A 27628-nucleotide genomic window follows, 5' to 3' on the forward strand; every position below is an offset into this window, starting at 1 on the left:
GCAGGTCTTTGGGCCCCCCGGGCCTCAAGGGGGGGGGCCATGACCCATGTGACCCCCCCCCCCCTTGGATCCGCCCCTGCTAAAGGCTGCTTGACGTTTTTGGCTTTCAAGCATTTAAGACGTTTTTTGTCGTCTCAGGTCCAGTGAGATTACCTCCAACTCGTGGGAATATGCACTTCAAGCCAACTAACACACCTCACCCACGTGTGTCATAATGCTGAGAGATGGCGTTCATTCGGCTTGCTCCTAACTTACGATAATTCTCTCGCTAGATGGCAGGCCTGATCCCAATGTCGCGGATCCCAATGCTAATTTCCACGAGACACCAATCCAGTGTTATATCATCCATGTCGCTCCCCTTTTATTGCACATACATATGCATTTATGTTTACACGATTGGCCGTCCTAAAGGCCACCGCACACTATCCATTCGGCCGGTTCATTCGGCCGTTACAGCAGCGATTTTCTCGCGCGAGTCTCTATATCGGCCGAATCAACGAACCAACAACGGTGCATTCGGCCCATATTATTCAGGCATTCGGCCCAAGCGATGTTCACGCGACGACCGAAAAAAAAGTTCGACCGGTTGAACTTTTCTCGCCGAAGCAGTCATTTAGCGGCCGAAAATCAACAGCCGCCATATTGTTTTCATACAACCTTGACGAGTGTTGTTTACATTCCAATCATTTTCGATGTGAGGGGCTCGTGTGGTGTGGAGTTGTTTGCGATGGAAATGAAGTAAGTATTCGAATGAATATCTGTGTTGTGTATTTTGTCAATTGCATATGTGATTCAGATTGAAATGTTGTTTGAATATTGGTTTCAACCATCTCTGCTCCACTTTTCATTTCAATTTCAATTTCCATTTCCCCATTTTCTCCATTTGCCATGATTATACATAGTCAGTGGGCATAAATTTGTCTACTACTCAATGCCACAGTAGGTATTCTTGGAAAAAGGCCATTTATTATCCATATAAGCAAATATTTTCTGCTTTTGCCAGTTAACTTGAAATGCTGGACACAAGTTCTAAGTTTCAAGGAGCTATTCTTAAATTATTCCATCAAAATTCAAACCTTGCAAGTCAAAGTCATTGAAAGTACCTGTAATGTTCTTATATAATGTTCTTACCATGCAATCTGGGTTTTAATTTATCATTTCATTCACACTGCCTCCAACAGGCTACTGTCGCATTAATGTGTCACATATTAGATATGTAGGTATGTACCTACTTCATTGCATGGTTGGTGAGTGTTGAGCACAACTCTTTCTTATGGTACAAGAAGTGCCATAATTCAAAATCTGAGTTGTCAAAGTATAATAGAAATTCCATTTTTCAAAGTATTTTTTCCTTTTTCTGTGTTTCTGCCAGATCAAGATGTTGGCTGTGTCAACGCAGGGCCATGAAAGAAAAGTCTGGAACATTGTTAAGGCTTTATGGGATGCACACAAACACTTGCATGCAATATTTGCGTTGAAAGAGTTGTGAGATCAGCATGCTGAATGTGTTTTTTTGTGTTTTTGTCTGCTCTGTACAGGAGCTCATTTTATGTTAAATAAAAAGTAATGGCACTGAACAAATATAAAAATAGCCACCTGTCCTTTCTGTAGTACCTAACTATTCACCATTCAATACTGTTTTGTGTATCATTTATTCCCCAGAGATCTTTCACAATAGTGATAGTTTTCTTCTCTGCCAGGTCAATGAACCAGGTAGATGTGTCCACTCCAACCAGTGCAGATCCACCTTTTTGTACAGTTGTACACATTTCAGTGTGATGAGCGGACCTTTGATAGCTGTTCCACCAACCCGCCTTTAGATGGCGCGCGCGTCTCCCAGCAGGCAGCAGAGGCGACATCTACAGCAGCCGGTGTGGAGGGTGTACCGAGTGTCATTACCAATATACCTATAAACACGCCATTGCAGTGGCCTCACTCGAGGTGAGCTGGACCCAAGAGGATGGATGACTCGGGCTAAAACGATGACGCGGGTCGTGGTCCCAGCATCACAACAGGTGGCGTTCAAAATTAACAAAGTCCCTATGTTTTCAGTTGGGTCGGAGAAGTGGATCTCATTCAAGCGGTACACAACAAGCCAGTTTCATGAAACATGAGTCTTCCTGGACGATGAGACACCAGCTGAACCGCAAACGGCCGGCGCACCAGCTCTGTCCCCGGGGCCGGCGCCCCGGCAAGCAGCACCAGCTCCAAGGCCGGCGCTCGGGCCAGCCCCGTCTCTGGAGCGGTCGGTGCCGGCATCACCAGTGTCCGCAAGGAGCAGCCGTGCCCAGTCGAAACGCTCGCAGCACTTCAAAGTGTACAACAGGTGGCTAAACCGTTGAATGATGCCGACCTGACTTTCGGTCAGTGTGTAAAAGCGGTTCGAAAAAAGCCATCGCTCCCGGAACTTCCGCTCGCTGGCGCGCGACGTCTCCTCCGTCGGCTCCGGCAGGTACACTGCACCGCGAACGTTCACGATCGCGCAACAGATGTACACCAACGCGCGCGTGGTCGACTCCGCGAGCCGGTAGCTCGGCGCCAGAGCGGAAAATTCAGCCCCCGACGTCAGATAGTGGGGTGTAATCGCCAGCCGCAGCGGTGCGCTCACCGGCTGGAGGAAGGTGGTGGTCGAGCGGGTGATCTGGCCCTCGATCTGTGCTAGTAGGAGGCTGAAGGCTCCCTAGCTCAGTCGGAAATACTGAACTTGTGTCGCTGGGGGTCGTTGAGCCGAAGCTCCTGCTCTCGGTTGGCGTGCTCGCCCAGCTCGTCTCGGCGCTGTAGCACGTCGCTGACCCCATGCGCCGGACCAAGGGTCTGCGTCTCTCCTGCACCCTTTGGAGTGCCAGCTTGAAGTACAGTATCGCGATGGCTAGTTGAAGTGTGTACGGGTTGTTTGGTGGCTCAGCATGCAGATAACCAAATCTTTTGGTCCCAGAGCATCAATACAATGCACATTAATGTTGCTAAGTTTGGTTAATCGCTTGCGATATGCTCAGACCATTTAGACCTCAATAGTCGGTGTACTTTGCTCAATGTTTGTTTTTAACAGCCAATTTGTTTTCATTATCAAGCAAGCTACCTACCTACTCAAACTGCAATTAACCTATCATTTTGTTTCTTTTTTGAACGATGCACTAAATAACTATATGAAGCTGGATTCTATTTGGTCTTTTCCAATATTCATTATAAAACATTCATTACTTGCGCTCTTGGAATTCGGTTACAACAGTTTAGGCGATATTTCAACGACGATATTTCTGCTCTAAGCGATTCGGCCATTCGGCCGATATAGACACCTGCGCGAGAAAATCGCCGCTGTAACGACCGAATGAACCGGCCGAATGGATAGTGTGCGGTGGCCTTAACTTGGCTTTTCTTGTAAGGAAATTGAATCAAGTTGCCAATGTTTGACTTAAATGCGGGTTTTTCTGTTTTCATGTAAGGACAAAAATAATTGCACTGGCATAGAGCCCCCAACACCCATCTGTCACGCGTTGTTATTTGCCATCAAAATGGGAGACTTTGAATAGTGACTTTTTAGAACATGAGTGCAATGGACAATTATTATGTTTTACTATTGCACGGTGTACGGCGTGGTGGTAGATGCCCTGAGGCTGAGACTGTCTGTCATTATAAAAGACTGCCCTGAGACCGTTTGTAATGATAAAGGCTAAGACAAATTATGTCAGTTTGCTGGTCCGGCCACCGTCCGCCGTCATCCAGCGGCTGCTCTAAATTTTGTGAGATATCTGAAATTATTGAACGTACGCCCGTGCAAAATACTAGTACCTGCATGTCTATCATCAGTCTCTAGAAAGGGTTCTAGCGGCCAGTCGTTCGGAAGTGACCTACACTTGGCCACAGATCAACAGTCGTCTTATGTGAGAGCAGTCCAGCTATCAGACGCGGACCAAGGGCACTCGGTCCCACTCGAGTGGGGGCGAGTCCACACCTCATCGTAATTCGTAACTATGCACCTAAACTTGTCGCTGGGACCCTTATCGTGAGGTCAATAGTACCTACACGTTGATGCAGACATACAGTCTAAAGAAAAGCCCTGAATAATTTTCTTTAACTGGTGGTTCCGCAGATGTAACGGAACCTGCAAGCACTTTATGCAATCAATCAGTTTCCAAAATGCAATCGATGTCGCGTTTGAATGCATCCCATCTATATAGCTACTGTGAGAAAGATTGCTATGTTCCAGTGCGCCACGTCCAAGCGTGTCATGGAACCCCTATGCAGTGCATGCGCCAATCATGGCCATTCGAGCTGCCCCTCCCCGCAGTTTGGCTGGTTATTGCTGACCACTGACCAGTGCGGAGGGGGAGGGAGGGGTAAGCAGGTGCGAATTCCACGTGTTGACCTCCCCGTCGGCGCCCGCATCATGAGTGACCTCCCTTCGTGAGAGAGAGGGAGAGGGAGAGAGAGAGAGAGAGAGAGAGAGAGAGAGAGAGAGAGAGAGAGAGAGAGAGAGAGAGAGACAGAGACAGAGACAGAGACAGAGACAGAGACAGAGACAGAGACAGAGACAGAGACAGAGACAGAGACAGAGACAGAGACAGAGACAGAGACAGAGACAGAGACAGAGACAGAGACAGAGACAGAGACAGAGACAGAGACAGAGACAGAGACAGAGACAGAGACAGAGACAGAGACAGAGACAGAGACAGAGACAGAGACAGAGACAGAGACAGAGACAGAGACAGAGACAGAGACAGAGACAGAGACAGAGACAGAGAGAGAGAGAGAGAGAGAGAGAGAGAGAGAGAGAGAGAGAGAGAGAGAGAGAGAGAGAGAGAGAGAGAGAGAGGAGATCAGATGCGACGGGCCGCTTTACTACAGCCGAACACAAGCAACGTAAGACAGGCAGACGTATAAAAAGACAGACGGACAAACGGACCGGGTGTCCAGCCGAACGGCTAGGCACCCTGACAGACGGACAGAAAGACACATGTAACCACACACCCACAGACACTCGTATACAGCCCTGCCGTCAATCGGAGGCGCCTGTCCCGCCGCGCGGCCGACGTCTGCCGCCATGCCGTGGCTCGTTGACGGGGGACACTGGACACTCGGACAGTGGACAGTCGCCTGCCGTGACGTCCTGCAGCGAGCAGTGCAGCGTGCGCCCCCGGCGGCCCCGTCAGCCGGCGCGGCGGGGACTGCCTTGGCACAGTTGGCAGCCTCCACCGGCGCGACGGCTGGGTTTCGTCACAGATGGATTCGCCTGGGTCACTGGCACTGTCCGCCGGCGGAGGGAGCACCTGCCGCCGCGCCGGGGCCCCTCCGTCACCCGCCCGGTTCCCCCTCTGTGAGCTGTGGTCATTCCCGGCCCCCGGCGCCCTCCCCCCCCGCCCCTCTGTGAGCTGTAGTTCCCGGCCCCGGTGCCGCCGTGGGAGCCCGCAGACCGCCGTAAGGTCGGTGGGTGTCGTCAGGACATGCGCCGCTGCAGACGGAATGGTGTAGGAAGTGAGTTAGCAGTGAGCGCCGGTTACCGGTCAGCCGCGCAGGGTGTCACGTGGACCGTGACCTCCTAAGGTAGCCGGCCGTGTACGCGACACTGCTCAAATAAGGCCTGGCTTCACCGGCCATAGCGAATGAACAAATATATCAACTTCCAGTGAATGAGAATCAAAATGCAAAACGTGTGTGGCAAGGCACTTCTTCGACTATAAGGAACTGCTTTGCATTTTTTTTTTAGTCTATAATATGAATTACAAGTTTCGGTATCAATTTGATGAATATATCAATTGAAGATTTCATATGAAGTCAAGTTTTGTAGCTGATCGAGCGATCCACCAGGCAACAAGCCTCTGTATTATAGTAGAGACTGGAAGAGCAGAGACCATCAGTCATACGTCATGACTTTTTTCCATGTCATGGAGCTGGTATATACAGTAAACGCAGCAATGAGCTCGGCTGTCTGGTCAAATCCAGCAGCCTCACTGTTATGGACACCACAGTGAAACATGGCGATAGCCGATATTGTAAGCGAGGAATCAATGTTTGACATGACGTAAACGCGCTGGCAATACCTGGACACTGGAGACTGCAACAGAGCACAGGTACAGAACACCAAAGCTCCATATGTACATTCACCCGGGTTTGAATTGGGTGAGTTTCTGCAATTTCTTATAAACCACCAATGCATCAACACGAACAAAGCTTTCAGAACCTTCGGCTGCATCAGTTTGATATCTTGTCTTCAAAGGAAAGTTTCGAAGTAGGTATTGGTCGTCCGGAAATGACGTCAGGGTGATCTCATTCGGTCGATTTTGATGCAAAACATAGTTTGATAGCTATACGGTAATTACTGTCAAAAGCCCAGTCTTTTTCGTGCGGACGGTGCGAGCGATTGATGTGAGCATGATTAAGTGTATCTAATTGGCTCTCGCGTCCGATTTCCTGCTGCGGAAAGAGTGTGTTTCAGCCATGCTGAGAGTCCGTATCGTGCTAACTGCTAACCATGCGAAGCCTACGCTCTCTCTCTCTCTCTCTCTCTCTCTCTCTCTCTCTCTCTCTCTCTCTCTCTCTCTCTCTCTCTCTCTCTCTCTCTCTCTCTCTCTCTCTCTCTCTCTCTCTCTCTCTCTCTCTCTCTCTCCCTCTCTCTCTCTCTCTCTCTCTCTCTCTCGCTGTCTCTCTCTCTCTCTCTCTCTCTCTCTCTCTCTCTCTCTCTCTCTCTCTCACTCGTATCTCTGCTTATCAGCGCTGATGTTGATCCGTTCACCGATTGGCTCAATAATCCGCTCAGCCTATTTTCCTGTGCGGCCATGTGGCACATATGTAAGTTTTTCCGTCACAAGCTCATCAGTCCAAGAGCTCAGCAGTCAGCAGCCTTATCTACATGATCCGAAAACATCTCAAATGCCAGCAATTCGAGGGGATATCAACTTTATTTTTACCGCATAAGTAAACTGTTATGCTCTGTATTTGTGGCCACAAACGTATTATCTCCAGGCAGTTTTTGGGAAGATATTTAAGATCAGTGGTGCATGAGCTTAGATGCCTTTGACTATGTGGGTTTACCTATATACATTGCATTGAAATCAACTTGACTTATAAATTTGTTTACAGTTGCAATTCTGTGTGGCATTTAAAACTCAGGTTTGTGGTATCAAGCGTTTGCTGAGGCCGAGCCTTTGAAGCGTGCAGAGGCATTCCACAACCGCCAGACATGAAAATATAATGCACGGTCACTGCTCAGTAACATAAGCCAAGCTTCTGCTCAGTAGGTCAAGGGTTATTACAAGCGGAACATTTTACGCTCCTGACTTGGCACATGTCACGAGCTACGACCGTCTTCCTGATCCATTCCAGATAAGTTTGGTCTATAATTGTTTCTAGTTTACGAATGATCGTCGGGGCTGTCGCCGAGGGTCTAGCTCCGCACGGAGAGCAGTACCGATCGCGCTGAGTCGGTGCAGAGCGCGGTGTCTGCAGTCCGGGGGCAGCCCTCCACTGCCATCTCTCCAGCCTGTTCACCTTCACACTGCCGCGGCCGGCTGCCGAACCGGACCCTGGCGGCACCGGACCGCCAACTGGTGGTGTCTGACCGGCCGCTATAGGCAGGTATCGGTACCTCAGTTTTGATAGCCGAGGTAATGGGCTGGCCTGCAGGCCGGTCGTGGGATTATTGGAGTGTTGGCTAGCATTAGCTGGTGATTGGAGTTCCATACTCACTAATCCCACGGTGGGTGTTTGCATGCTAAAACACCAGTCACATATGTAAAGTATTCGATCCATCATTGTTGCGCTATAGTCAGTGTCATATTGCACTGAGACTGAGAAGAGATTAACCCCATTGGCCGCTACTTACGACGGCTAATTGATCATGCATCGATCGAGGAGAGACAGGATACGTTGGTAGGCACTCGATGCTCATTATTTTATCATTGTGTTGGTCTCCGACGGGTTAGTAAACACTCCAAAATGCATATCTTTCTCATATAGGATTCAATATCTAAGTAATGCAACCATTCTAGGTTTTAACGCCTTATGACGTTTATGGTTGAATCATGGAACTGTCATATTCCAAAGCGTACAAGCTCACCTTTGTGAGTTTGCCATTGCTCGAAACTACCTCAAATGGTAAATTATTTTTATTGAAATCATATATGTGCTGCAGAATTTCTGTTTCAAGAAAGGAGAGTCGAAAGTACCTATGCCGATGAGATATTACTTTGAATGATAAAGTGAGTCATTTTCCCTCGTAATTGTCTCGAATATTCAGTGTTTACGGCATACCTGTCATTCAATCGTAGTCGATGTCTTTCGGAATGACGTTTTTAACAATTTAGTTCCTTTCTCGTTTGATACAATTGCATAACAATAATACGGAAACATATCCCGCGCTCCGACGGGGGTCTACGCCAACTTACAACTGACGGGGGGGGGGCGGATGACCGCCCCCCCCCCCCTGAGATCTCGAGAACGAAGCAAGGTAGCGACAAGTGGTAAATGGCATGGGGTACGCACGGACAAGGTCTACAATTTTTACAAAGGTCATTTTCAGGTCAGGTCAAAGATGATAGTCACAGGGGTCAAAAAAGTAAAAATGGCGGCGCTAGATATGGATAGTTTTTGTCAAATGACTTTCGAATTAGTCAAGCTAGGAACAAACTAAGGGCATCATTGTCATCCTCTCGTCAATCCTCATTGAATCATATATAGGTATGTTAACCTCGAAAAGTCAAGGTCAAAGATTGACCTCTGGTCACGTGACCTCGAGGTCATCATGTATACCATGCGATGCGCCTTGACGAGCTGAAAACAATGAGACTATCCGTGCAGCTGTATCTTGTTCCAGTAGAGAGTTATTGGCAAAAAAATTGGTGACCTTTGATGACGTCACATGACCTTACAGGTGGCCAACAGCAAAACAGGTCTCAAGGTAGTGAAGGTTGATCGTATATGAAGTCATGCATGGTAAATGGGGCCATTTTGACGCGTTCTAGTGGAAAAAAAAACAGGGAGTTAATTTTTCCCCCATTGACATATAATGGAGGGGCCGAGAAATTGACCTGACCTTAGGTCATCGATATCGATATTCCGAGATACACAAATTGTAGCTACCAATGACTTTATAACATCCTGCGACTTTCAAAGGCCTTTGTCATCTATTGTAGCTCTGACACTGTGGCAAAGCTGCAAAAAAGTGACTTGAGGTTGGGTCATTCAAAGTGACCTGGTGACCTGACCTTAACCCTCGTCGGACCTATTGGTTTTCTACATACGCGCCGGCCGAGGGGGGGGGGGGGGACGGGTACGACCCCCCTCGCCGTTCCGCCCCTGGTGGAGCTAGCGCGTCGCGGAAAAACGAGCGTGTGCGCCGTTACGAGACGCAGAGATTGGTACCCGATTTTAAGGTCCTAGGTCAACCGGTGACCTCTGAGGTCAGGTCAAGTGCCCCCAGGTACGGTTCAGTTTTTGGTGAATAACTTCGCAAAAAACGGCCGCAGAGCGCCGATTTTGGCAGCATCGTGTTTGCCTCGCTCAGGCGCGTCGAATGATATACTTTTTGTCCGGGTCAGGTCAACTTGGGGTGTTGACCTCAGGTCAAGGTCAGGTCAGCACCCCCAGGTCACGAAGCTGGTCAAAAGAGGTCATGTCGCATATCATTCGATTCGGCAGGCCTTCCTGAGTCCATCTGTGGCTTTCCCGACTCGCTAGCTCAATGTGATCAAGAGTTATTGACGAAAAACTAATATGACCTTGATGACGTCATAAATGACGTCACGCAAGGTCAACATTGCAAAAGTGACGCATCCAACCTTGCAAGGAGTGCATCAAATCACGATTCTGTGTGCTTGAGATAGTTGGAGATCGTTCCCGTCGCCAAAATAGCAGTTTTCATTTTTCCCCATTGACTTATAATGGTGAGGTCACGAAAATGACCTGAAAAATCCGAGATATACAAGTTGTGGGACTCATAATGGATACTAGATCCTGCAAGTTTCATTTCCCTCGGACATCTCCTCTGGCAGTGAGGGCGTTGCGAAGTTGCGACATCTGAAGACCGTGCAGAGATTCACTTATGACGTCATAGGTCAGTGACCTGACCTGACCTAAAAATGCGTTTGGTGTCAAAAGATCCGGCTTGTGTCAAAGGTCAGGTATGCCAAGGTTCAGCTCTCTACCGCCAGCGTGTTCGGAGCTATCGCGAAAAAAAACCCTATGGGGGGCGGCACCCGCCCCCTCCCCCCTCGGCCGGCGAGGGTTAAAAGTCAGGAGGTTCAAACTTGCAGACCATGTGTAAAATTGATGAGAAAATGGTCATGCCAAATTTCGTCGCGCTGCGCGCCTTAGTTTTCCCAATATTCACGAAAAACCTCAGGGGGGGGGGGGGCGGATAACCGACCCCCGTCAGTGCGCAGGATATATTTCTTCACCAAAAAGGCACCGAAACTAATTCCAAATCGGATGATGGACTCACTGCACTCACAATGCCCCGCATTTCACATGATAAGCTTGGCATGCTATCTACAGAGACATGCCCTTTTCATTCGTTCAGCTCGCCTCTTCTCCGAACCATGGATCTTCAAGGGCTAAAGCGAACCATTCGAACCAAATGGAACGTTACAAGTTGTGTGACACTTATTTTTTTTTTGCACACACTGTGCACGTGGAAGCAATTCTTCAGAGCTAATCGTGGGGTCAGAATGACGCACATATTTTTTAATGTCGCATCTCAGCAATTCAGCGTTGTTACGATTTCCTTTTATTGCAGCAACTACTACAGTGACAGTCATATCCCTAAAGCATGAACGTATTTCCAGCGTTTACATGCGACATACGTATATTTCTCAGGCACTAACACGACATGCCCAAAATTCGAAACACGAGAACAGATGATACATCGCATAACGATGAAAGATAGGTCGGTGGTTAAACGAAAATTGCATCAAATCTGAAGAGCAGTACTCATACCGGGTGGCCCAGAAAAAACGTTCCCAACTTTAAATCAACATTTCTCAGAAAGTGATAAAGACACAACATTGAAACTTTTAATGGTCAATGCGGCATATATTTTCAGTAAATTGTATTATTTTTATGTTATTCGGGCAACTACTTTTTAAACGGTTCGTGTTTCTAACATGCCATGTAAAAATTACTTTTTTGCTCAGATGCTTACTAAAAAAAATGTGAGTGAACGGGCCACTTCCATCTCGGTATCACGGCCTGCAGCCATGACTGCTACTGGCTAGCCTCACTGATGGTTCAGGCCTTAGGGTGGCACATTCCCTCTAGCCCTTATTCGGTCGATTTACTGTTTGATCTTCTTGAAGGGAGGGCAATCAGCAGTAACCCATGCACTGCGCCACTCCTTCTGCTCGAAACAGGACTCAGTGTTGAAACGAATGGCATCCATTAACACCATTTTGGCTCAGTATTTGAATATTCGGCACATAAGTGGAACAAAAATATTTAAAATAATAACACACGTGCTGGTTTCATTCACGTGTTCCATTTTTCAATTTTTTCCTAACATGGTACGTCAAAGCCAATCATCACTACCGTCCAACATCGGCAAAAAAAGCAAAAACGTCTTACTTAATTCAACATAAGATTGCTAGCTTGAAAATGATGATAGAGTGTTATAACTTGGCATACCAAGGCGCAAAGAAGTGACGCAAAATTGATGAGAATTTTGGCTCGTTATTTGCACTCAAATTTGAGAAATAGGCCTCCAAAGTTCGGAACGTTTTTTTTGGGCCACCCGGTATAATGGTATTAGTTGAAATGAAATGAATGAATAATATCAAATTGTCTTTGTGAAACGCTTGGCTCCTATCGTTGAAATAGATGAAGACCTAACTTTACTTATTAACTATAAACATCATTGTGATTCAACCAAGATGCATTCATTTAAAACCTTAATTAGCGCATAATAAGGTGATGTACAGCCCACCGCTAAAGTAATGTGTGGTTTTACCAATCTCAACGGATGGCTTTGACCGACGATTTTTAAATGCGGACTGATTGAAAAGAAGACGTCAATGGATAAGGTTGTAGCTGCAAGGGTGAAGATACATGTAAGCTACATTTAAAGTCTCGTTGCAGTCTGGCTAATCGTTCCTAGGCTTCAGAAGCAGAACATACCCATGACTGAAACCACACATTACTTCTGCTGTGGACTGTACCTACAAGCTATGCCCTTGAGGATGGCCTCACAACTGGCGATGTCCTGCCTAACAGTCCACTTTGTTCGAGTGATTGTTGGTAACTCAGTGTGGATGGGTAACTCACTGGACTTGGCAACTTAGTAAAGCGATGAACTGATAGCCAAGGGATGGCGCAATGTGACGATAAGCAAAGTGAAACATATTCACAATTTCTTTCAATATCGGGACGATGGATTTGCAGTGAATTACTGGTAAAAGCAGAAGGCATCAATTATCTATGTTATGCCAAAAAAAAAAACATTATTGTTATTAGTTGAATGCAGTTGTAAAACAATTTATTGGTAACATGCGACGTCTTATATATAGTAAGCCTCAATCAAGTTCATTTCTCCACAAATCATTCACACACTTTCACTTCATGTTCTAGATCGCATACCAACCCTCGAAACTAATGTCATGTGCCATCGCGCGTCATTTTCTTTAGCAGATGGCTTCCCACTACGCTTGCTCTGACCGTAGGGTAAGTGAATCGTTCGTTTCGGTCGCGTATATCGTTCAGCAACGCTCCCCGGGTCATGCCCACCTTAGAGACGTAAGTACACCGCGTTCCACTCGATATAATAGGCCCTCGCGGGCCTGGTAACTGGCTCGGCTTACATCCGCTCGACTAGTCCGTCCCCGCTGGCCCACGGAGGCCCACGGAGACCTACACTGGGAATGGAGGCTCAAAGACCCCCACAGAGGCCCACGAAGGCCCACGGAGGCCCATCTCACACCTCAATGACCCTCGATGGACCGCGGGTTGTCTAGATGCCGCGCTCGGCGTCCTGGGGCAGCGCCTCCACTATGACGGCCTCATCGGTGACCAGCGGCGGGTTCCTGCCGCCCAGCACCTCGTTGGCCAGGCTCTCCTCGCGGATCTCGCCGAGGAACGCCGACTCCTTGCTGTTGGTGAAGCCGGCGCTGCCGCGGGTCAGCGGCCGACCCCCGGTGCGGATCTCGTTGGGGCGGCCGTCGTCGCCGCTGCTGGCAGTGTTTGGACCGGGCCGCGGCGCCGCCTGGAACCGCACAGACGTCACCGGACGCTCCGGCTCCAGCGGCAGGGCCTCGATGATGACGGCGTCCGTCTCAGTGACCTTGGGTGGGTCACGCGACTCGATACGGTTCTGCAGCATCTCGATCAGGAAGGCGTTATCCTTCGAGTTCTGCGGAGCAGCGGGCGGGGAGGGTTGTGAATACAGCGGCAACTATCTGAGAAACGGTGAATGTGGCTATGAAATAACCATAGACTACATTCTACTTTATATGTAGAATCTACGTTGAATAACACTGAGCATAATGCTTCAAAAATCAACACTAAAATCATCGGTTTCGTTAGTTTTGTAGTATTTATGTGTGAATATACATGGGCGTAGGAACGGCTGGAACATTGTGGGTGCATGGGTGCAGACATCCAGCCATGGCCGGTGAAGCGGTGGGGGGGGGGGGGGGGTTGGGAGCGACACCCGAGCGAAGACTCGTTACAAGCTTTGAGGGGGGTGTATACCATGTCGAAAAGGTACCGACTGATAAGTGCATTTGGAATTAATTCGCATGTGTAGGGGGTCGGATGAGCCCCCCATAGTTTTTCGCAAATAACTCGCGCAAAAAGCGGCCGATCGCGACGAAACTTTAAGTACCCTCGAGTTGATCAGTTTTACACCTACTCTGAAAATTTCATGACCCTGACCCAAAAGACCTTTGACCTGTGACCTGATTCTCGAGACCATGTTCGGCCGGAATCGCGATTTGGCGTATGTTAACTCACATTATAATCCGTGCGTTTCCAGTCTTTTTGTGATTGTAGACGTCCAAACATGTGAAATAATGTTCGTCCCATGCATCACGGTGGGTGTGATGGTCACCTGAAGGTCAGGTCAGGTCATTGACCTTTGATGACCTCGGACTATTACATGATATTCGTGGTCAGCACCCCGAAAAAACGGATAACAGCTTCACTTTACGCAGTTCTAGTAGGTCCCGATTTTCACGACTTTTGGAACATTGACCTGACCTGGAAGGTCAACCAATGACCTAGGACCTTAAAATTGGGTATCATCGGCTTCCTCTCGTCACGGGCAACGCCCTCGTTTTTTTCCGCGAAGCTCTATAGAGCTTCGCGGAGCTACTATCGAGCTATAGCTCGATCAGCCCCCCCCCCTACACATTAGAAGCTGGAAAACGCCGCACACATGCGAGGGTTAATATTGTCAATATTGACTATCGCAAAAAGTAAAAGCGGCCAACCTGGCCATTTTCGAAGATATCGAGCTAAAAATTTTGACAGTGGGTCATCGGCTCGGTATGTGTTCAATCACATGCTCCATTTCCTTTTTTTCTTCAGCACAAATGTAAGTTTTGAAGACCATCACAAAAGCAAATGCTTCGAAAGATGGATAGTGGGCAACATATCCTGAATTTGCCGTGCTGCATGGGAAGTAGGGGAAGTTGGGGGAACGCCGAATACTTTTTTTCTGACGCCCGTAGCACGCAAAGTAGACAACATAAGCTATTCTTGTTGGCGTCATTCGAGAGGCCAGTCTTTTGTCTTTCAAACATACCAGGCGCATTTGATGAATTCGCATACCGTTAAGCGCAAAAACTAAAAATATCAAAGAACTGACTTTTTCGGCGTTGCCCCGGACTGCGGGGAAAGCCGAAAATGGGTTAAATGATCTACGAGGAATGCCGACATTGATGTTTTGCCAATTTATCTCAAACTTTATCCAAAATTCATCAAAGCTGACACGCGTTTTAAGAGCTTGAGGACGCTTGGTGCACACTGGAAGTTATAATTGTGTGATATAATAAGAAAATGCCAGGTAAATCATTCCTTATAGGTAACAGGCCGTTGTGCCGGCTGAAAGTGTAATTTGTTTGACTAAAAATACGCGTTGCTATTCTACAGCAGTGAAGTCCACGTAGCGTGCTTTAACGTGCGTAATTGCACGTTTTCGGCATTACCCCAGCCAGCCATACTTTCATTTGCAGGCCCATAGCTTTTAAACGTGCTGTATAAATTTCAAATAGGCAGCACACTTATGCAAAGACATGCTGAAGATTACTTGACCGAATTGGCCAGACAAACGGTAGCATAATGAGTAAGAAATGCAGCTTCAAAGGCGCATGTAGCACAAGGGAAACGTACCTTGAAAACGCTTTTGGCGCCCTCACAGCCGAAGTATTCCAAATGACGACTCGTAACAAACATGCGATAATTGTAGTCACTTAAGCTTCAGAGCATCACTGAGACGTGGCATCCATGTCGTACGGTTTTAGAAATATCTCGAATTTCGGCTTTGCCCCAACTCCGGCATTGCCCCAACTTCCCCTAGTGTTGATGAGAAAAGGGGTTTTTGGTTCAGATTATTGTGGGTGCAGAATACATTGTCTGCACCCACTGGAGAAATATTGTGGGTGCAGCTGCACCCTTGCACCCATGGTTCCTACACTTATGTGAATATACATCCAATTAAATGTGTATCGTTTCAAGATCATAACTATAACTACGCATTGAAGTGTCAAGAGGTTTTGTATCAATTACCGAAACCCCATTTTAATGATGACTTCATTCGCTCTACGAGCCTAATTCAATCACCTACATCACTTCCCACATGGACGTCTTTAACGTTCACGCCTGACTCAGTCTATATCATCTACGAATCTAGCTTGCGGAATCACAGGCTCGGGAATGTGGCGTAATCTGAGGTGATATGAAATGAAACTTCGAAGTAGACATCCCCTAAGTTGGGATGGATACCAATTAGCTTCTGTTACATAATACCTGTTCCGGCTGTTCCCAACCGGAAAACAGGGCAAAGAACCCGAACAAAGGCACATTTTGTTTAGATTGTGGCGGTGTCAATGAACTTTGGAGCGGTAGGGTGGCCAGAATTATCACTGGTCTCACATGACTCAATGGTCATGCCAGTGTGTTGACTGTTGGCTGTTGATAATGAAGCAGTGCCTATAAAACGGATGTATGACAGTGCAACAATGTGAATATCTGACAGAGAACTATGTGACGGTATAATTGTGTCAGTGAGTTAACAGCGCCCCAACCCAGTACCTATACACGCACCTTGCCGATGGCGACGACGGTGCCGGCCGGGCCGAGCGGTCCGTCGGACAGGGTGCGGAAGGCGGGCGGCGCGGCGCGGTGCGAGTAGCTGTAGGTCAACGTGCCACCGCCGTCCGGGTAGGTGACGCTGTACGAGCCCTGGATGTTGCCCAGCGCGTCGCGCGACTCCTCCTTGGTCTGCTCGGGACCGGCGAACCGGTAGCTGTAGCTGGAGGCGGGGCTGAACTGGGGCCGCGCCGCCGCCGCCGTCAGCAGACAGGTCAGGCTCAGCAGACTCAGCGGCATCTGAGGGAGGAGGGGAGGGATGGTCAGACCGACAGACCGTGGCAATTGAGGGAGGGAGGAGCACTGGTCAGATTGACAGACGAAAGGCCTCGTGACATATGAAAGGAGGAGAGGGCGGGCTGGTCAGACCGACAGACCCAACAGATCCCGCGCTGCATTTGGGGGACGCTGGTCAGGCCGATAGACCCAGCCTGACCTGCAGCAGACTGAGCGGCATCTGAGGGGGAGGGGTTACTGGTCGATGAACAGCAGGATGTGAAGATATACAATAAATTGGAAAGGACGAGTAAGTTCTTTGAAAGCCGACAAGTTCTGAGGGGCACTATTCTGCTATCAAGTTATAGCGGGAAAATGTAGTCATCATGCACTGAAGTCCTGACCATCAAACTACCTTGTAATTAGTATATCACTGTGCGTTTAGTATTTTACTGTAGGTACAAGGTGTCAATAAGATCATCATATCAATTTCTTTTCGTGTAATAGATCATGATGTCACAGGCTCAGTTGGTCGCCAATTAATTAAGAAGGATAACATCTGCACAGATTAACCACTCGTAACTGACGTATGTAATTGTACAACGGACAAGGAGGGCATCACGAGTGACTGAACTTGATGATCGATCTGATGACGGAACTGGTCAGTTTACTGCCTAAAAATAGAGCTTAGTGATATATCAACCAGTACTGCCGCTGATTTTTCCATAACTCTTTCGATATCGATCACGTTTTCATCGCCGGGTTCCTGGTATTTCTCTCCGAAAATCAATTATATACTAGGATCAATGTCTGGGTCGCGTATACGTGACTGGTTCACTGAACTGCCTACATTGCAGGCCGCTGCCCCGAAGATGGGTTGAATATATGGCTGTCCGGGTTGAGGAAACACACAGACACTGACAATTGATGTAGATCTGAGACGACGCGTGCCTACAGTTATACACTGATGGTAATTTGATGACGTCACTCCGTCTCTACCGCCGGTAATTTGCAAAATGCCAGGTCCGGCATGGCTGAATGCATGAGGAAGCAGTTACTTCGCGCCGTGGGGCGGGACCTTCCGAGTGGGCCGCCTGGGAGCGTACTTGTCTGGGTCATCTCCGGTCCGAGAGGAGCTTACTCACTGTGTGACGTCACTCATAATGACTGCCCTCGGCTGGACTCGTGATCGATGAGCACAGACTGCCTATTTTCGCTAACGTTGAGGAACTGACAACGTGGTGGTAAGTCATGGCCCTCTGCGTCACTAGATTAAACAACTAATAACCGGGTCAAAAGTGAGGCATTATGGATTAGCCAGTATGTCCTACATTCACACTTGCAGCAATCAAATAGGGCACTGATGACGGAACTGGTGAGACTGAGTGTACCTCAGTTCTCCGCCCCATACCCTGATCCCGTCAGTAGATATTTAGCCTCATTTTCACGCGGTACTCTGCCAAAAAAATAAACATACCTATTTCTTCTTACCAACTGGACCTGAAACCTGTCGGCACTGGTGGCATTTTATTTATTTTCCCGATTTTATCAGGTGCTTGCACTGCTGAGTCATATGGGTTTTGAGCAGAGGAAGCAGGCATCCTTTCACATTATTTCTCCCATCCCACTTTTTTGGGATATCCCGCGATCAATCTGACACGAGCACCTATCTTCCGATGGTAAATACAAGCGAAGATGGGTGTTCTACGCCCATCCCTTCGGCCGGTTATCTTCATTTTCGCCCTCTTCCTCCCACGTCCGCCGATGTTCGAACCACAAAAGGCCAGTCTTCTGCCCACGCTAGTGACAGCGTGACTTTAGCACGTAACTGCCTGCTCTAACTTTACAGAAACGGGCCTGATGAGGTCACCATCGCATTTTTCCTCTGTTCCTCTTGTTTTTAACCTTTCCATTCCTCTCCCTCTCTCTCGCCTCTCTCCCCCTCTCTCTCTCTCTCTCTCTTTCTTTCTTTCTTTCTTTCTTTCTCTCTCTCTCTCTCTCTCTCTCTCTCTCTCTCCTCTCTCTCTCTCTCTCTCTCTCTCTCTCTCTCTTTCCCTCGCCGTCTTTATCACTTTGGCGGCGTGAATCACACGGACATGTCCAATGTGTCTCCGCCGATTCCATGTCCTCTCCCCCTGAGGCCCGGACTTCTTCTTCTCTCTGAGAGCGGTTCACTGACCGTGACCTTGCTGGTGACCTTGATGAGCGGGCGCGGCCGTCTGGCCAGTGCAGGAGGCCTCAGTTAGACCCGCGCCTGACGACCGGCCGGCTGGGCGCGGGGTGTCAGAACGGAGCTGGCAGACGCGCGCGGCCCCTGACAAGATGACGCCGCCGCCGCCGCCGCCGCCGCCGCCGCCGGTGGCCTTGATGGCCGCGGGAGGTGGCGGCGGCGGTCACCGGTCCTGGCCACCCCGAGTGCTCCCGGCCGGAGGATGGTGCGCAGTGTCGCCAGTCAGCCGGGGCCTGGGCGGTCCCATCTAGTAGTCGACCAGAAATACCGGGCGTGACTCCGGGCAGGTATAACCCCGTGTTACGTGGGTACCTAAGCCGAGCGCGAGTGTCAGCCAGGGCGGACGGGCGACAGTTCCGGACCAGCGCGGGGTGGATGTCCTCTTCTCACGGCCACTATTACTACGCTGCTGCCGAGCGGGTCCACTTCCTGAGGCTCTGCAGCCTGCTGAAAAGTTACGCAAGGCGCGGCTGCACGCATGACAAGATATACGAAAATCACCTGTGGGAACGGATGCAGGTATGGGGTATGCATGGAAAGATAACTGTGACCAGCAGCAGGCCGACGTTTTGTTTTATAGTACACAATCCCGTCAATAAGGTCAACACGTATCTTACTCCTAATACAAGAGCTCAACTGCTCATCTTACGCATGCTTTTATGGGTTTATTTTTTATCGAAAAACTTTTTATAACTTTTATCGGTTTTTAGGGCGATGAACCTCCAGTGATCGCAAAAAAGGTAGATTATGGAAATGCTCCAGTGGTCTGAAGATCGGGCGGTGGTTGGGCCTGTCCTTCGATGCCGTTTTTATAGCTCCGCTGTCTCCGCGGCCTCATGTCTCCGGCCGACCGGCTGTCTCTGGCGCTGACAGCGTCTGCCGGTGTCGGCCCGGGTCGCCATCTGATCCCCCCCACACACACACATGCACTTCTGAGGGCAGGCGATATAAATGGACCTGGGCAGGTCAATAAATGGTCCTCACAGAAAGCAAGGACAGACAGAACAGACCATGGAGGATGACTGGACGAACACAGGTGGATAGACGAGGGAGCTCAGACAGACCTCCGACGGATCATCGTCGGACCATAAATGGACCGCGGACGGGACTGGTCCGACCCCGCCTGGGCCGCGGGCCGACACGCCCACAACGGCGTGTGATCTGCGCGCGCCACCGCCGCCCCATCCGACACCAGACATCCCCCGCGCCTCATGGCAAGAAACCGTTGTCGGCATGCAAGGTCGGAGCCGCGGGCGGCGTCCGGCTCCAAGGTAAACTGGTGCAGCCGGCGGCGCAGCGGGGAGAGCCTCCGTCTCCCACCTGCATCGGCAGGAGCTTTATCTCTCCCTCCTTCATTGGCAGGACTAGGAGTCTCCGTCTCCCTCCTTCGTCGGCAGGAGCTCTCGTCTACCCCAATCGTTGGCTGAAGCTTTATCTCTCCAGTCTCTCTTCTTCATCAGCTGGGCTCCCAGTCTCCATTTCTTTCATCTTCGACTAACAACGTCTCTCGTCTCTCTTTATCAGCTGCTATCAAACGGTTTTGACCAAGTCTATGGTATAATCATCTACGGTGTCTACGTGATGTAAAATGCATCGGTCTTACAAAAAATAAGGCTTTTATGCATCTATTGGTTCATGATTTTCAACTGCTCTTTGAAGATAGAGAAATATCAGATGATTGCGTGTAGTGTAGATACTCATTTTGTCAGTTATGATCGTAAAAATATGCAGGTGTTTCAGCTTAGAAGGGCTCAAGGCTGTTTATCTCACAGATGAATTCTACTGGACGCTTATTACATCGGTTAATCCGTTATTGATTGAGATATGTGTTCTCACATTGGAGTCGTGGTGAGGTGCTTAAACTGGACTGGCTTCCGCAAAGGGCTGCTGATTTGTTTTGAATAACACGCTGCAATTAAATATACTCGTTGCATGCCACTGCAGCTGTGCCTCTCAATGTTTGCAAAGAAAAAAGGTTACAGGGATGATCTTCAATCGACGCCGAGCTTCCTTTGACTGCTGCGATATGTAATGCGTCCACTTAGAAGGGAAGTTTTGATGAGTGAGCGCAGCCTACCGACCTGCCCTCGCACAAACATGCCGAGTACAAAACCGTGTCTCTCGAACTCACCAGTCGCAAACAGCCGGCCATTGATCGACACGGGGTTCAATGAAGCCTAGCCTCTGCTCATCACTCGGCTGAGCACAGTCGACATCTGAGTGACGGGCCGCTATAGACTGTCAGCTATATGCGCCGCTGAGCGCTTAAGCTAGGTGGACCAGCATCTGTTAATGGACTAGGAACGCTAGCAAGGCCGATGCAGAATCATAAATTATTTATGAGCAGAGTGCAATATGAGGGCGGCTTTCACTCAAACGTTTAATCCGCAGAAGTGCAATATCGGTATATTTGGTTATTTATCGAGAAACAAATATGAGCGGTCTTTAACAACTACGTGTTCCTGTGCAAGCAAGTGGTTAGATAAAGCAGGCACATTGCAAGCAATATGCCCTTGTAGCAATTAGCAAAGGTGTCCTTTGATTTGCCCTCAGGGCTCAGACTATGCGTCAGACTATGTGTCAGACTACGTATGAACGTGCAGACCTTAGGAGACTGTGCATAGCGGCTGGATATGTTAATGTTATCCGCACTTATGACTTGCTCGAAGTGTGCGTATAATTTATACTCGTCTTGATGCTGATGTGCAATTATTTGGTGATTTAATATACAGAGCAGCCGGTAAGAAAAAAATCACCATAGGTATGCAGGGCTGACTAACAAAAACTGATTATCTACTTAGTGTTGATATAGTAAGCTAGTCATATCGACCCTCAGCCACCTTTGGTTCTCACGTTTGACGCTCAGCACACATAAAGTTAACAGCTATATAAGCTCCGAAATGAGACTAATTGAGCGACCCGGATGACAAACAAGTCGGGCTCTAATCACTACCGGCGATGTCTTCCTTGTGTTTGCCTTGGGGATATTTTGTCAAGGACGCCAAAACCAGCCCGGTAAGGAGAGACCCACTGCATGCACGCCAGATGACATGCTTCCGTGAGCAGGTATTCAACGTATACAATCGCCCAACCGTTACCCCGAGTAACAAGGCACCAAACTGGATCTGCATCGAACCTAAGGGCGGAACGCAGAAGGAAGTGATTGCTTTTTGTGATGGTCGACCCGTTACCATTGCGGTACTTATTGGAGATGTACACCTGCATTATTGACTCTGTGACTAGAGTGACCCTGGATCGGATAATTAGGCACGCATCTTTGGGGACGGCTAAGTTGCAGGCTTCTCTATACCAGCCCTCAGCTCAGCAGCCAGGCGAGGTTTATAAACACTACACAGGAATATTGTGGGAAGGCTGACATCGGAGGTTCTCTAGGCCCAAGTTCAATCGGAGGCCAGTACCTAATTTCCTGGATTTTCTGTCGTCCTCATTGCATTGAGTACTACGGGAACTTACGGATAACAACGCAGACTGTGGGTTAAACCGTACAGATGTCAACACAAGACAGGCTTGATCGACAAATTAAAATATGAAATATAATGAACTAGCTGGGCAGCCTAAAAAATATCTTGCCAGTTACAAGGTGTGATGACGGTGATTACGCTCATGCATTAATTGAAAGACAAACGACACATTTTTCTTGAACTTTGGACAAGTGCCGTTACGAGCTTGGGACTGACCTAAAACTGACCAACAATGTGAATTAGAAAACTGTTCTTCTGAGCGATGAGCTGTCAGAGTGCCGTTGAGATGCCTTTACGGATCTGAGCCTGATGCAAGCATACGCCGGACTTGAAATAGACGAGTAAAAATAGCCGATATTGCAGAGCAGGAAATGCCGAGAAAAGCCTACTTATGCCGGGAGCGCGCGTGTCTCCGGATGGTCCGGACGGATTTGCCTCCCCGCGTTCCGCCGCGCCGCCTGCCCAGCCGGGGGGACCGGGCCGCGGCGGCCTTCCACCGCGAGGCGTCACTTTCTCCCCACCCCTGTGTCCCCGGCAGAGGCACCTCAGAACAGGTTTGTCGCCCCGTGGTCACAGCACGTGCAGCGGACCTGGCAGCCGCCACAGTCGAGCGGTGCCGAACCGCCGCCTGAACGGGCCCCGGCCATCCCGCGAGCCATTCATTCAGATGACAGCGCACGTCATCCAGGACAGATGTGACGGAGAGAGCCGCAGAACACCACGTGAAAACGCTCCGCAGAGTCATGTCCAGCCAGCTGATGTCATGCACCGAGCAGGCGCAGCAACGTCACATTAGTCAAACTGAAATTGAAAGGTAACAAATTGATAATAATGGACCTTCAATAGATTACAGGTGGCCTTCGAGTGACTTCCCTCGGCTGGTAGCTCGCCGTAAAATGCAGCAGAGCGATCCCTGCTGGTGATAGGAGTAGCTGGAGGCTGCGAAGGACGATCGATAGTGGCAGCGGAGGGAGCGCATGTGATGGACACTGCCCCCCCGGGCAGGTGGCAGTCTGGCAGCCGTCTGTCTTTCTACAACAGAGCCATAGATCAGCTCCCACAGTCCGGGAGGGCCCGACAAATCACCATCCCCAGCGACACTCGCTCAGAAAGGCCGAGAGAGGTCTACGGACCGGTGAACGACAATCTGTATATCCAAATCGGGCGTCCCGAGATTCGGTGCTGAATACAGCATAACCCAATGCTGTTTGTGTTTTGTCATCCGTATATCTCTGATTATCTCGATTGAGGCCTGTCTTTTGGGCATCTCCGGAGTAGGCCCCGTTTACTCACACAGTAAATATCAAATATAAAGGAATAGAGACAGCTCTAAAAAGATTTGTAACATGGTAAGCTGCTCTTCAATAACACCTTCTTCTCAGCACGACACCTGGCATCGAAACAACACCGCGGTGCAATGTTTATAGGCCCCAAAACAATTCCAACTGTTCACCCCATAATTGTTGTTCTTATATATATAAATCTGGCAAAATCGGATGCAAGTATAGTTTACCTCATTGACTGGTGAAATTCAGTGAGCTTCTGAAAATAAGGGGCCTGCAAAATAATGAGTCCAGGCATTGCGTGATGCCGCGCGTAATAACATCATCCAATCATTGTGCAATGTGGTTGATATCTGCCTGTTGCAGCAAATGATTGTCAGCGATTATTGTCAGTGATGAATAATTTGAGGAGACAGTCAAGTTGCGGTAAAAATTGTGACTACTACATGTGCAATTCACGTAAGCTGCATGAATTCAAGTTGTTGCGGCATTTAGTACAGGTCCTTGACCCGGATAATTTGTGGCCAGTTGTGGGTAGCCAGCCGTTCCTAATCAGAAAGCAGACTCGGGGCAAGTCGTGGTCAGTCTCTGCGATATGTAGCAAGAATCGATAAACATTTAAAAGGCGCACGTTTTACGCAACAGCCGTACAGCATTCAGCACAGCATTCCACCGTAAGCCATATAGCTAGTTGGAAAGATTTGAGGCATACGCAGCTTTAGGCATGCCTGGATTACCGACAGCGGCATTAGGGTTCCGGGGATTATGGCCTTCTTGCACATTGCTAAACAAAATAATTGGCTATGTCAATGTCGCCGTTAAACCACGCATAGATACCATTGTTTTTCGTCTGCTGCTATATGAAGTTAAGCCTAGCGTTTTCTTATCACTTTACAAATTCGCAATTGCTTTCATCCAGTAGCAACGGAACACCTTCAATTAAGCGGGGGGGGGGGGGGGGCACTGACGACTTTTGGTCCCATTCTTTCCATGCAACGTCCATAGGGCTAATGTTAAAATGCCAAAATCAAAGTGGGGCACGGTGCCCCGGTGCCCTCCCCGTACCGCCGCCTATGCTTTCATCTTTCATCAATCCGCCCCACACACAGCAGATGATGCGATATTAGGGTCGAACAACATGTAACAGAATAGAGTAAGTCTTGAGAGTTTATGATGCTAGATAACAGGATTTAGGAAAGGTTACATCTCACATGATTATGTGAAAAATTTCAAGGGTATCATATTACTAAAACGTGTTTATTGTTCACCTTTACGAAATCTTCAAAAATGTGAGAAAAACTGTTGTTTATTTTCGTTAGCTCAGGTATGCAAATGGCGGGTCACCGCCCGACCCATGCCTTCCGTTTGACTGAAATTCGGTGTACGTACTAATATTGCCAATGACACCAGACGAACTCAGCGGACAGGAGCTTTGTCAGCTCTGCTACTGACAGAACCTGCTGGGCTCTGTCAGCTCTGCTACTGACAGAGTCTGCTATAGTGCTATATAGACAGGCTGACAGGCTCTGTCAGTGCTTCTGCTCGCGACTGGTCCGGTGCACCGATACCGACTCGTTACTGGTGACCGTGGGGTGATTCATCACTGCTAGCTAGATCACTAGATGATCAAGTCGGTTCATCACTGCCAGCTGCCTCAACAAATGATCGTGATACTGTATCATTGCGGTATGTCTGATCTGAACTGATCGCGTTAGTTTATGACTGCGAACTGTTTCACCTAATGATCGGGTTGGTGTATTAGCGACTCATCGCAGCTCAGCGAATGAACATGTTAGGAATAATCTAATCAGTGACTGAGAAGATCAGCGGCTCAGCGGCTCAGCGGCTCAGAATCTCAGTGATCAGCGACTCAGCGTAAATACTTCCGTTACTCGGGTTACGGTTAGCTGTCTGGACATACAGACGTAATCGGTCATCGGTAATCGGCCATGGACCGAGCTTTTTTAGTGTGCTAGAAAAGCACAAAAGGAAGTGATTTACTGATAGTTTAAGCAAATGATTATCTGGTGGTTCTTATTTGCTCCCAATTCAGCCTTTAGCTTGGTTTGCAAACAAAAACACGCATTGTTTTCTTGTAACCCGAAAATAAGATATAAATCGATTTACCAATGTATCCATCATATTAGCTGACTATGTATAAAATCAAAAGTTCGATCAATCTTTTCTCTTTTTCAAATGTTTTATATCTCTTTTATGTTCGATGAAGTATGGCATTTATAATTGATAATTGTTGAAAAATATTGTGGGTGGTAGCTCTTTTCAGTACCATTCATTTTGCTATTGTCTTCTGTAAAATGCATCCGAATTAAAATTGTGAGCAAATTTGCAACAAAATATAAATTTGCATAGCTGACCTTCACTTCCATCATAGCTTTTGAATCAACGCATATTTGATGCGTCTACTTTGGAACAAAATCAATGTTTCACACCTCTCCATTGTTCCCTAAAACTACGTCATTTGTTAACCACACATTACCCATACCTACAATTCATGCAGTCATTACCACTTCGTAGGCGCATACAAAGTACCTCACGTGCACGTGCATACAAAATTACCATTGTGCACGGTCGACTGTCATTCAAGTTTCAACACTTGCGGCAATACTAACGTGTCCTATATCGGTTCCCACGCCCCTGCGCACTCCCCGCGGGGTTCCATCACTCACCCTGTACGCGGCCATGTCTCTCTGAGCAGTTCTCTCTGTGTATGGACAGCACTGTGCGCCGCCGATCGCCGCCGGACCGGACACCCGTAACGCGTCAACCCGCGCCCGCCAGTGAGCCGGCGCCGACCTTGCCGGAGCTGATATAGCCCCACCGGAGGCGGCAGCGGTCTGAGTCTGAGTCTCACGGCGCCGTACGGAACGAGGGGCGCGGCCGCTACTGGGCGCCCCGGTCACCCAGGAACCACCGGAGACTCCAGGGATACAGCGACGCGATAAATTGGCAAGAGTAGTGAGTGGTGACCACTGATGATTACCGGACCGACTACAGTGCACTGACCGGTAACCAATGCGGACAGGGCACCGGAGAGGGCGCCGGAGAGGGTCCGGGCCTTCAGGGCTGGCAGAGCGACGACCGGCCTCCGCCCTAACATCCTGTTCTTTATCTGCAGGCTGCACCGCGTGGGCGCGTCACTTCATCATTAGGGGTGATGAGTGCAGATCACGGCACTTTGTTCACCAGTGGAGGATGAATTTTACAGTCGAGCTGAGTGGAAGGGCGCCGGTGCTCGCGCCATACAAGGGCACATACCCTCCCCGTGACCCCGCAGTATGGCTGCTGCGACCCCTCGTCAAGGCGCTCTGACTCACCGAAAAACACCCACCCTTTTCGATCGGCACATCTGTCAGATTTAGACCCAGCTGAACTCCGATGGTGACTAACAATCCAACAATGATGGCATTTAACAGCCCAGGCTGCGATGAAACCCAACAGAATCATAAACTTTGTCCTGAGAGTCCCTTATTCACAGTCTAATGCTCATTACACATATCGATATGAAATAGTCATCCCTTCACTCATCGTACAGGAGTATCTGTGCAATTGCGATCTACTCATATCCTAATAAAAAGGAGTATCTGTACAATTGCAATGCTGTAACGTTTAGCGACTTTGTGCTTTGAACGCTAGGCTTGAGCTGCAGGACCATTCATCCTTCATAGAAAAATAATTAGCTGTTTTCATGAGCAAACTAAGACTGAATGGTCACTGAACATTGAACAAGAATGTGCCACATGGAGCACGTTACTCTGTCCTATCCCAGCTCTCTCTCTCTCTCTCTCTCTCTCTCTCTCTCTCTCTCTCTCTCTCTCTCTCTCTCTCTCTCTCTCTCTCTTTTCTCTCCCTCTCTCTCCCTCCCTCTCTCTCTCTCTCTCTCTCTCTCTCCATCTCTCTTTCATGTTCCATCTCTCTTCCTTTCCCTTTTGTCACTTTTTTATGTCTCTCCAAGCCTCTATCTCTCCATTTACAGCTCCTTCTTACCTAATCCCTTTATTCTTATTCATGGAGCCTTAGCAGGTCAGAGATAGCGTGATAGTAGGCCCCCGAACCGAATTTCGTATTTCCCATAGTCGTCAGACGGGGAATTCCCGCGGTTCCGGTCC

At 48.7% G+C, this 27628-nt stretch overlaps 1 protein-coding gene and 1 long non-coding RNA gene across 2 annotated transcripts; one reads left to right on the top strand and one right to left on the bottom strand.

Annotated features, from left to right (window-relative positions):
• Window positions 1-664: 664 nt before the first annotated feature.
• LOC122394406 lies at window positions 665-3075 on the top strand. Its single transcript, XR_006258856.1, has 2 exons — window positions 665-738; window positions 2053-3075. It is a non-coding gene; the product is annotated as an uncharacterized LOC122394406 (long non-coding RNA).
• Window positions 3076-10704: 7629 nt separating this feature from the next.
• On the bottom strand, window positions 10705-26300 carry LOC122394389. Its single transcript, XM_043391259.1, has 3 exons — window positions 26189-26300; window positions 16246-16530; window positions 10705-13330 (listed from the first exon to the last, which is right to left on the bottom strand). The coding sequence occupies exons 1-3, from the start codon at window positions 26201-26203 to the stop codon at window positions 12932-12934; spliced, it is 699 nt and encodes a 232-aa protein (XP_043247194.1). The 5' UTR covers window positions 26204-26300; the 3' UTR covers window positions 10705-12931.
• Between the last annotated feature and the right edge of the window lie 1328 nt (window positions 26301-27628).

Source organism: Amphibalanus amphitrite, unplaced genomic scaffold, assembly GCF_019059575.1.
Source record: "Amphibalanus amphitrite isolate SeventyFive unplaced genomic scaffold, NRLGWU_Aamphi_draft 000589F_arrow, whole genome shotgun sequence".
Taxonomy (NCBI): domain Eukaryota; kingdom Metazoa; phylum Arthropoda; class Thecostraca; order Balanomorpha; family Balanidae; genus Amphibalanus; species Amphibalanus amphitrite.